This window comes from Neomonachus schauinslandi, chromosome 8 (genome assembly GCF_002201575.2).
Source record: "Neomonachus schauinslandi chromosome 8, ASM220157v2, whole genome shotgun sequence".
NCBI classification, from domain to species: domain Eukaryota; kingdom Metazoa; phylum Chordata; class Mammalia; order Carnivora; family Phocidae; genus Neomonachus; species Neomonachus schauinslandi.
Genome location: NC_058410.1, coordinates 86,115,790 through 86,127,912, shown reverse-complemented (window position 1 = coordinate 86,127,912; position 12,123 = coordinate 86,115,790). Strand labels below are relative to the sequence as shown.

At 37.3% G+C, this 12,123-nt stretch overlaps 1 protein-coding gene across 1 annotated transcript in view; it reads right to left on the bottom strand.

The window, feature by feature from the left end:
• LMBRD1 (LMBR1 domain containing 1) overlaps positions 1-12,123 on the bottom strand; it is a 131,971-nt gene that overhangs the window by 75,564 nt on the left and 44,284 nt on the right. The window contains exon 7 of the mRNA XM_044917714.1: positions 10,706-10,779. Coding sequence (XP_044773649.1) covers positions 10,706-10,779 — 74 coding nt within the window. The remainder of the gene's footprint in view (positions 1-10,705; positions 10,780-12,123) is intronic.

Genomic DNA, 12,123 nt, shown 5'->3' with positions numbered 1-12,123 from the left:
GTTTGGAACATATTCTTTGATCTCCTCATTCTGCCTCTCTGTTTGTCTTTATGTATTAGGTGAAACTGCTATCTCCCTCAGTCTTGAAGGGGTGGTCTTGTCTAACAGTTGGTTCACATGGGCCATTAGAGCAATCTCCCCTGGCCATCAGAGCCAGACACTTCATACGGGCAACCGCTCAATGGGCTACATGTGCCCACCAGGTGTGAAAGAGCCAGCACTGTTGTTTGGGAGATCAGGGCTCAGGGCACTCACTCTGCCCAGTTGTGGCTCAGACACTGTGCAGGGAGAGTGGGGTTCCAGCTGCTTGCCCATCACAGTTGTGGCTCAGTCTCTATGCTAATTAGGTGGGGCTTAGGGTGTCCCTGGAAGCTAATTACAGCTTGGCTGCTGCTAAGGGAGAACAGGACTCAGGTGTTTACCAGCCCAGTTGCAGTCCATACGCTGCACAGGAAAGGTGGGACTTAGGTCACTGGACCAACTAGGTTGTAGCTTGGGTGCTGCACAGCGAGGGTAGGGCTCAGTGCACTCTCCCAGCCCAGTTACAACTTGGTTCTCTGCATAGGTTGGGCAGGACTGAGGGCTCCCACTTGGACCATTGCAGCTTTGCTGCTACATGGGGGAAGTAGGGATCATGGTGCTCATCTGGCCTATCTGCAGCCCAATCACTGAGTGAGGAGAACAGGGCTCAGGACACTAGCCTGGCCCTTTGTAGCTGGAGTGCTATGTGGTGTGAGGTGCTTGCCAGCCAGGTTAAGGGTTAAGTGGGCAGAATATGCCCTCTAGTGCTTGCATGCTAGAGGAAGAGCACTAGAAATGGCACTCATCTGCCCTGTCACCAGCAAGTTAGAATGAGATTCCAAAAATGGACTCCACCAATGCTTCCATCACCAGATAAAGTGTCTACAGGTCCCTGCCTTTGCCACAGCCTCCCTAAAATTAGTAAGTGGTTCTCTCTCATTTACAGTGTAGGCACTTCTAAATCTGTGGCTTCTATGCTGGATCTCAGGGAGAGCAGGTTTGTACACAAGCCACTTATGAGCAGGATCTCTGTTACCTACAGTTCTATGATTCTCCCTCTCTTAATTCCCCACTGATTCTCAGAACCAGATGTCTGGGGAGGGGGTCACCTTTCCGGTGCTAGCCCCTAGGGTCAGGATGCCTGATAGGAGGTACAATCCCCTTACTCCTCAAGGGAGAGTTCCTTATTATGGGATACCTCCTGATTGTGGGGTCATCTGGGATGGGGTTGGGGGTGAGGCCGTGTCTTCAACTTTCCTACACTACTTGATATCTCTATTGTCTTTCGTTGTGGAGGTATTGTTCATCAAGTTCTCAGGTGGTTTTCAGAGAAAATTTATTCCGAATATAGCTGTAAGTTTGTTGTGTCCATGCGAGAATGTGAGTTCAGGGTCTTCTTATGCCACTATCTTGAAACTCCCTCCATGGCTTGTTTTGTTTTTTGTTTTTTAATTAAGAGAGAATATGAGCAAAGAACATGACCAAAAAGAAATCCCAGAAATCAACTAGTTCTATCAGGTAATATCAACTATATATAGCACAATGTATCTAGATAATTATGAACTTATTACCCAATATTCAAGTCCTTGTGTTTTCTAATGGAGAAATACCCTAAAATCTTACATTTTACATATTGTTAAAACAAAAGTTAATGTTCTCATGATTTCCCCATTGCTCCCCTCCTTCTGTTTCATATTGGAAGGAAATTTAATTTAGGCAGAGTAATTTTCTTGTAATTAATCAATTCTTATCAACTTTATACTTGTAATGACCTTGGTAAAGTATAAAAAGGAAAGAATATAAAATATCATAACCTTAGAACACTGAAAATGTAAATAAAAAAGCCTATGGGAGCCAAAGTATCCCACAGCATCTCTAACCTTTTCTTACAGGGCTTTCCTAACTCTATTATCATTTGACCCATTTGTTTCTTCTAGTAATTCCACGACTTTTTAAAACAGTGAAAAAAGTAACAACACTTGAAGACTCTGATGAATAAGCAGTATTACATTATTTACCAATTATCCACATTCATATATAATTTTAACACACCTATGTTGTGTCACACCAAATTCCAAGGCAAAAATATTTTGCTAAACACAGTTTATGCCCACATAAATTCCCTGTCCTCCCAAACACCTCGAAACAAGCTTATTTTACCCCAATGCTTGTTTAAATGGATTTGATCCCTAAGTAGAGAACTTCAGTATTCAATATTATTTCCCAAGGAATCTGTTGCTCTAGTCAATATCAACAATGTAGCCCTTATTTAGAGTCTACAGTCAAACACAAGGTCATCTAAATTCTCCTTCCTGGTCTGCTGGTCTCACTTTTGTATAAATCTATCTTCTACACTATTTCCAAAGTAATCTCTAGGATACACGTCAGATTATGTCAGTCCCATAATTAACATCCATTAAGATCTCCAGGACTAATTAGAATAGTTTTCAAAGTGCTCTGAGAGGACATCCTAGGATTTGGGGTGGATGCCTTTAGGGCCACTACAGGAGATAAGAAGACAAGTAGCCACACACAGACCTGCTACTACTTCAACCAGAGCAATTCTATGTTGTACATCTAACTTTCTTGTATACCAGAATTTCATGTAAGATTGTTCAAAAAAGTTGTTTTGTTACTTTTCAATGAAAGGTAGAATTACTGTTATGAACAGATTGCAATTATCTAATCCTGGCATACAAAACCCTTCAAAATCTGATCCCTGCCAACCTCATCTCATACCTCACACCTCTGAATTGTTCACTGTTCTTAAAACACTGGTTTTATACTACTTCTGGCTTTGTCCAGTTTCCACACTTTAGTACATGCAGTGCTTTCAACTAGAATGCTTAACTTCTTAACCCTATTTCTTCAGCAAATTTCAGTGCCCTTCAGGTCTCATACACCATGTCTGAGAAATATGCCTTGACTTGTAAATGTGCCTTGCTTTTAACTCAATTATAGTACAAAACGCTGTACGTTAACATTATTGGTCTTCACATTTGTTTCACTACATCTACCAAACTTGGCTAATCAGAATCACTCAGAAAATTCTTAAAAACACAGATTTCTTAGCCAGACTAGTAACAAGTGCAGTAGACTATTTGGTATGTAAAAACCAGGTCTCAGTTATTTTTTCTCCTAATAATATTTAACAATTGTTTTAAAAAAGAAATCTAAATTCACATGAACTTATTTCCTTACGTGGAATTTATATATTTATTAGAAGAGCTGAACTAAATTCCTAAATAGCTTAATATAAAAATCTTAGAAAATAAAGACATGTTCTTGGTAACACCCTGTGGTAACATGGGACCAGAATACAGTATCTTCTCGTGAACTTTTAAGTCTGAAAACAACAGTAAAAGAAAGTTGTCATTGTTCTGGATTAGCTACCTTTTAGCTTTTTTTTGGATTGTATGTGATTATCAGGAAATTTAACTGTAATATTTAGATTATGATAAAACTGATATAAAACATTACATAAGACATTTAATCATTACAACCTTAGGTCTTTAAATAATAATCTTTTGAATTTAGCCTCAGACTTCTTTGAAAAAAAAAGTATAAAAAAGCTATCCTTTTCAGAAACAAAGCTTTTATTGCTTACTACTGCCCTCTAGTGAATTATCAGAAAATCAACAAGGCTATAGAGATTATATCCTTTAAAATGCTTCTAGGTTGGTCATAATTGCCTCCAATTTTATTTGTTCAAGTTCCAAAAATAAATCACCATATGTATTAAAACCTAAAATGTTTGAAAGAATACATACAAACTACAAACATTTTTTTTTTAAAGATTTTATTTATTTATTTGAGAGAGAATGAGATAGAGAGAGAGGATGAGAGGGGGGAGGGTCAGAGGGAGAAGCAGACTCCCTGCTGAGCAGGGAGCCCGATGCGGGACTCGATCCTGGGACTCCAGGATCATGACCTGAGCCGAAGGCAGTCGCTTAACCAACTGAGCCACCCAGGCGCCCCCTTTTTTTTTTTTTTTTTTAAGGATAATTTTTTTAAAAGATTTTATTTGTAGAGAGAGAGAGCACAAGCAGGGGGAGCGGCAGGCAGAGGGAGAAGCAGGCTCCCCACTGAGCAGGGAGCCCGATGGAGGTGGGGCTCCATCCCACGACCCTGGGATCATGACCTGAGCCCAAGGCAGATGCTTAACTGACTGAGCCACTCAGGCACCCCAACATTTCTAATACCTTCTTACACTGCCCAGTTTAGAACAGCACCTTTTCCCTATGTATCTCTTTAATATCTAGAATAAAAATTTCCAACCTGTGATCCCTGGATTACTGTAAAGGTGCAATACCAAGCACTACTTGTAGACTGCATAAATGTTTGGCATATATTTGTTTAACACCTATTATTTAAGGACATGTATGAGCTTATGACTAATGAAACAATTCATTAAACACATACTCAATTAAGATTTCTCCTTTAAATATTCATTGAATCCAAAACATATATTTTCTCACATTTAACATTAGTGAAATTTGGATGCATCTTATAATCATCAACTACACAGAAGTCATGACATAGCTGTCATTACCTACATGGTCACAAATTTGGTCACAGCTGGTTACATTACAGTTAGTCCTCTATTTGAGTTACATGCATTCTTGCTACCACTACTGAGTTTAATTGCCACTTACAATGTCTTTAAGATAGTACTGTGATTTGACATTGAAACAAAAAATTAATGTGTAAGGGGAAAGAAAGGAGCAAATAGTGAAGCAAGTATTTATTGACAAGGAGCAGGGGCACCTGGGTGGCTCAGTTGGTTAAGCATTTGACTCTTGGTTTCAGCTCAGGTCATGAGACCGAGGCCACACGGGGCTCCACACTCAGCATGGAGTCTGCTTGAGATTCTCTCCCTTTGTCCTTCCCACGTGTGCCTGCTCTTGCTCTTGCTCTCTCAAAATAAATACATAAAATTTAAAAAAAAAAAGGAGTATAATTCCGTATTTTCTTACAAAGCAACAACCAAGTGCTTTATGAGCTTAAAGGAACATACCCAAAGTAAAAGCCATTTTCCATTTGTCCTTCACACGGCAAGACAAGAAACGACAAAAACAGCTTATAGTTAACAATGGGTATGTTAGCAGCTTCAAAAAAAATTCCAGAAACAAGAGTGGAGGACTTAGTAAAAGCTGCATCATCAATTCTCTTGATAGCATAAAAGACAGTCTCAGTAAACATGGACGTGAATAACCAATTTAAAAAAGTGATTCAGAAGACTCAGACTCCAAATGTGAACTTTTAAGGAACACCTTTCCAATTTATTTCACTTACATTCTCCTTATTGTGTGTGAAGAAGGATATGGTTTTTTAAAAGTATTTATATAAGTCAAAAAATAAAAAAAAGAAGTATTTATTTAAGTCTAAAAAACTCGCACTAAATATAAAACAAAAATTATAAATGATAAGAAAGCATAGGCAGGTACATCTTACAATCAGTGATACAGATTCAGTGAAACATAGTATCACATGGAAGGCTGAAAAATTTGACTTTTAAAGAGCATTTCTCTCCAAAGATTACCAAAAATCAATGCTCTATTTCTATTTCTGAATCCTTAATTTATCACTTTAATTTTCTTTAATCTATTACTTTACATTTTATATTAAATGTATCTAGATTAGCATAATGTTATGTGTGTATATAGGTGTGTGTGCATATAAATATATATATATGTATATACATATGACATGGTAAAGTTTTTACTGATATGTGTATATAATAAAAAGTTCAGTAGTCACTGTTTCTATAGGCACTTCATTGGCCCATAGGATACATTTTGTATGAAAGTATCATTATTCAACATTTCCCCACTTGGTGGCACCAAAAAATTAAAATATCTACATAAATAGTGTGTCTAGAGGTTTCATTTTTTTAATTTAAAAAGTAGCATTCCCTTTCAATTTAAGATGAAAACAATAGGCAAGGTGTACGTTGTTTGACATTCTTCTAATATTGAATAGTGCCTAATTATTGGGTTATCCCTTAAGACATGGTAGAGTAGATATGATCTTGGTAAAATTTAAATAATCAACTAGTTTCTAAACTAAACAATAATGGGTAGCTAAGAAAATCACATTCTACTAACACATTATAAAAACTTTTCTGGTCTCGGGGGCGCCTGGGTGGCTCAATCCTTAAGCGTCTGCCTTCGGCTCAGGTCAGGATCCCAGGGTCCTGGGATTGAGCCCCGCATCAGGCTCCCTGCTCAGCGGGAAGCCTGCTTCTCCCTCTCCACTCTCCCTGTTTGTGTTCCCTCTCTTGCTGTGTCTCTCTCTGTCAAATAAATAAATAAAATCTTAAAACAACAACAACAACAAAAACTTTTCTGGTCTCAATACTAACAGTTACAGAGTCTATAGTAGACACGACTTTACATTTAATAATTAGTTCTTTGCACTCAGGGTCAAAGTACTCTAAATATTAACTTCCCATTTTGGGAGCTTTAATTAAAATTAATCTCTTAGGGCGCCTGGGTGGCTCAGTTGGTTAAGCATTTGACTCCTGATTTCAGCTCAGGTCATGATCTCAGGGTCATGAGGTTGAGCCCCGTTTAGGCTTACCACCGAGGGTGAAGCCTGCTTAAGATACTCTGTCTCCCTCTCCCCCGCTCCTTCCCCTGCTTGCGCATGCCCTCTCTCTTTCTCTCTCTCAAAAAAATAAAATAAATCTCTTCTACTTCCCATGAATATATACTGTACCCTCTTTCCATGCTCTACCATGTGAAAAGCTCAATTCTCAAGCTTTTCCATAACAAGTTAGGACAAAACTTTATATCTGCAAGCAAATATGATAATTAGTACTATTAACCACCTCTCTATAACAAAACCACCTATCTATAAACAGTTGATTTTCAACTAGCTTTTAAGTAAGTTTGAGTTTTAATGGCCCATTTTTACAGATGGGGAAGCTAGGGTTCAGATACGAGATTTTACATAAAGACTTTCACTCATGACTAGCGCTCAGGTATAAACGTCATGCTCTCCCCTTAAACAGGGTCTTCTCTATACATACTAGATAGTAAAACTGGCCAGACTGATTTGGTGGCAAAACATCCTTCCACTGAGTTCTGAGCATATTTTGTGCTATTTAAAAGTTTGTCTATCCATCCCCTCCTCCAAGTAACTACCACCCAACTTTGAATACCTCCTTTGACTTACTCATCTTTTCATAAACCACTTTTTCAATGATGTTGATACAACTGCTATTAGCATCTGGTTTACTTTCACGCAAGATGTGGAAAGAGCTGTGAGTTATAGTTTAAACCATACTAAACTGTGAATATTCAACAATTTGAGCTATTAGTGACTACTGGGTGACCAACAAATTCCAAGACTGGGTAAATTTCTTAATTAAATCTTCATAACCTTATTAAACATTATTCCCAGTTTAGAAATGAGTAAATTTAGACAGTAAAGTAGTTCAAGGGACCCACAGACTTAAAAAGAATCTACATTTAAGACCTTCCACCAAGAGTCACATTTTATTGCTTATGCTACTTAAAGAAAAAATATAACTCCTAGATAGTATGACCTTACTATACTGTTAAATTGGACCCTCTCCCCTGGGCTTAGGACTTAAGGGACCCCTCCCCACCTATTCAGCATACCTTCTACGTCTTTCAGGTTCCCAACCTAGGCCGCATCATAAAGTCCTCTGTTTATCAATGCCCTCTGCATTCTAAAAACATAAGGTTCTTCTAAGGATATCTTAACTAAATCAGTATGATTATTTTATTTGGTTTGATTATTTAAATGATCATTTTCACAGCTTAAGTTAGAGTAATATAAAATATTAGTTGAAAATATTTACTTTACAATACTATCATTCCTACAGGGAAGCTCTCTTTCAAAGAATTTAGTAATTTCACAGATTTTTCCCACTCCCACTCATCACTGCCACAGCTTATGTAATTCAGAGCCACCAGAGTAATAGTGTTAAAATGTTAGACAGATCCTATTACTTCTCCATTTAAAACCTTCCAATGGTTTCTAATCTCAACCAAAATAAAATTCAAAATCCTAACCATGGTGCATAAGGCTCTATATTAATTTCTCATCTAAACTTCGGCCTTCCTTCCCCTTGTTAACCGAGCTCCAGCCATACTGGCTTTGCCTCTTTGCTATTATCTGAACACTGCATACATGTGCCTACCTCAGGATTTCTGCACTTACTCTTCCTTCATGGCTGGCTCAGTCACTTTACTCAGGTCTCTGTTCAAATGTTAGAGAAGTCACTCCTGATCTTTATAGTAGAACCAGCCTCCAGTATTGTCTATCCCATTATACTGCTTTATTTTTTTTCATAGCAAATACCATTTGACTATTGGAAGACAATCTTCCATGGGTCTCTAATTTCTTCACACCTTGCAAACCAGGCACAAATGCTCATTTTTTTCTATACTATCTTTTCAAGGATGTTTATATAGAAAAATAGCCTTGGAAAACAAAGATAGCATCTTCCTCTGGAGCAAAGGGCAAGCAGACTTACTGTCCATTATAAAAGCTTCAGCTTCCATAAGTTCAAAGGTTCCTCTTCTATATGGAAGTATCATCTGGTGCACTTCACATTACCCCATGGGAATTGGAACTGAGGAAACCAGCAAAGGAAAATGCTAATGCTAAGGCTATTGTTATTGCTGTAATACAAAGGTCTCTCTTTGACCCAGAAGTCTTGCATCTTCAGCCAACAACCACAGAACTGTAACAGGCTACAACGAGGGTAAAATCTTAGACCTTTCATAGTTCTTGATGTTGACCTTACATATTGGTTTCCTCTTTTTCCATCTATTTCTCCTGACTATCTTTTATCAACTGTTATATACTCATTTTCCTATAGTTTTCAAAGCACTTTTACACAGTATCATTTGACCTTCAAAAAACCTCCAAGAGGCATTTTTTTACTCTCATTAATGGGAAAGACTCTGACGCAGGAAGGTTAAAAAACACGCAAAATCACCTTAACACATCAGTCACAGAATAACAATTAGAGTTGAGGTCGAACTCCTAATTTGTTGTTAATTTGTGACTGCTTTTTTTTTTTTTTAAAGATTTTATTTATTTATTTGACAGAGAGAGATACAGCGAGAGAGGGAACACAAGCAGGGGGAGTGGGAGAGGGAGAAGCAGGCTCCCCACAGAGCAGGGAGCCTGCTGTGGGACTCGATCCCAGGACCCTGGGATCATGACCTGAGCCGAAGGCAGACGCTTAACCGACTGAGCCACCCAGGTGCCCAATTTGTGACTGCTTCTTAAAAGAAAGAGGAGTGCCTAGGTGGCTCAGTTGGTCAAGCGTCCAACTCCTGATTTCGGCTCAGGTCATGATCTCAGGGTTGTGGGACTGAGCCCCCTGTTAGGCTCCACACCAGGCATAGAACCTGCTTAAGATTCTCTCTCTCTCTTCCCCCATCTGCCCCTAACCACCCCGCTCACATTCTCTGTCTCTCTCCAAAAAATAAATAAATTTTAAAAAGACAAATAAATAAAGATAGCACACATATATTCTGTGAGATGGAAGGATAATCACCACTAATAGTATGACAAATTCCTTATGTAGTAATCCATGAAAAAAATGGCAATAAATTGGGTGCCTGGGTGGCTCAGTTGTTAAGTGTCTGCCTTCGGCTCAGGTCATGATCCCAGGGTCCTGGGATCGAGTCCCGCATCGGGCTCCCTGCTCGGCAAGAAGCCTGCTTCTCCCTCTCCCACTCCCCCTGCTTGTGTTCCTTCTCTCGCTGTGTCTCTCTCTGTCAAATAAATAAATAAAATCTTAAAAAAAAAAAAAAGGCAATAAATAAAACAGAGTATCCAAATAAGCACCTGACATATTAAAATGCATGTATTTTAGACTGCTTTTATTCTAAATGATGACCCTTGAATAATTATGTAACAAAATTAGATTCTGCTATCACACTAAAAGCCCATTTCTTTCATGTCTAAAGAAAGATATATTGGAACAATATCCAAAAATGTTTTCCTTATAACCAGTATTTCCCATTTCTGTAAGAATTAAGAATTCTGTAAACATAAACTCAATTAATCTGGAAAGGTTCTAGATAATTTAAAGCTTCCTACACCACTCTCTTTCAAGAGGTAGGTAAGAAGCATTTATTGTTGGTTTTTCCTCTATAATTTGAGCAAAAAACTCAAAAAACAGACTGTACACAAGTTTGGCAGGCTATAACTCATACCTTACTATCTCCAGAAAGACTGGAAAAAAAAAAAGTAGTCTCTCAGTGTGTAAGATTAGATTCTATACACTAAGGAGATATCACATTATATAAAATATCTAAATTTAAAAACTCTACATACCCAAGTAGGATGAATCTACTGCATCAGTAATAGATACTGATCTACAGTTCAAAGTTCTAATATGCTTATAAATCACTAAATCTACTATGGCATAATATATAACCATCTTCAAGGTTCACAAGTTATAAAATTTGTTTCTGAATGTTAAATTTCAAAAATATAGATAAAATGATTGTGACTAAGTAGTTAAAAATTTACTCTCCTCTTCAGTAAAGAAAACTTAAGAAAATGAAGAAGCAAGCACTAAAATATTAAAGAGGAAAATATAATCAATTGAATACATGACGAAGGTAAAATGAAATTGCTTCATAAAGTAATTTCTTAATTTTAACTCAATTATCACCGTTACACTTACTGTGTAAGTTATAGCTGCCAACATTCCAACCAAGGTCAGAGAACTAATAGAAAATGACAATGCAGCTAAACCATCTGCAAAGGAAGCAGAACTTTGTTAAAAATGTACACATATACTATTCAAATGTTTATATTCAAAAAATCAATATAAAGATATAAAAACTGGGTTTCTTATACATTCTTAAGGAATAAACCCAATGTATATTACCTCATCTTTGAAGTGCCAACTCCAAGGGGAGAAAATCTCTACACCCAACATGGGGCTCAAACCCACAACCCTGAGATCAAGAGTTGCATGCTTTATTGAGCCAGCCAGGTGCCCTGAGAAAAGAGTTTTTAAAAGGATCTTCACAAATTGATTTGCAAAAATCTTTTGGACTAAGATTTTCTTTCTTTCACTTCTTAAAATTAAAGAGAAAAATTATTGTCTAATTATTGAGCCTAAAAAGAAATCAGCAAAATATTAGATGCTCAAAAGGTGGCAAAAAAACTATCCTAGACTTTCTGAATGGCAGTCCTTGAGAAATAACATTACATAGGAAAGCCACTGACACTGACTACTTCTCTTCCCTCTGCCCGCAATCCTGATATTCCTAGTTTCTTAATTTTCAAATAAGTTTTCAACATATAGCCTAAAACTAAATCTTAAAGAGTTTATTTCATTCTTTAACTTGAAAGGAGCTAGACTGCCCATCTGGCAGGAAAAAAACAAAACCAAATAAAAAGCAAACACAAACAAAAAATAAATTCAAACAAAGTACTAACACAGGAAGAATATTATGTTAACAAGTTAGACATAGTAAATTGTTTAAGAGAAGGCCAGTAATTTGGAGGCAAGAGTGACACTTTTAAATAATTATACTAGATTATACAATGAAACACTAAGCAAATTTGAATATTCATAAATGGGAGTAATACTAATTTTTTCAGTTTTAATATAGGTCCTATTGAACCTGTTTTGATCTAGTTAAAATGCAGGTCCTGTGGAACCAAATATAATTTTAATTTAATGTATATTAATCTTTCATGAATAACAATAAAATCAGAATCATTTATCTTCTTAAAACTCATGTCTCAGTTTTATATCACACCTCAAGAAAGCATATTATTAAACAAATTCACAAGCTGCTATGCAAGCCTAATTTTTAAGCCTTCATTTTGTAAAACTAAAATATTAGATTTTATTAAATCAAAGACATTCTGATGCTATTATCTTCTTGATGTTACTAGAATTATCAACAGAAATTGTTCATAAAACTAGGAGAGGTGTGCCTGGGTGGCTCAGTCAGTTAAGCATCTGCCTTCGGCTCAGGTCATGATCTCAGGGTTCTGGGATGGAGCCCCGTGTTGGGCTCCCTGCTCGGCATGGAGTCTGCTTCTCCCTCTCCCCCTCCTCTGGCCCCTACCCCCTGCTTCTGC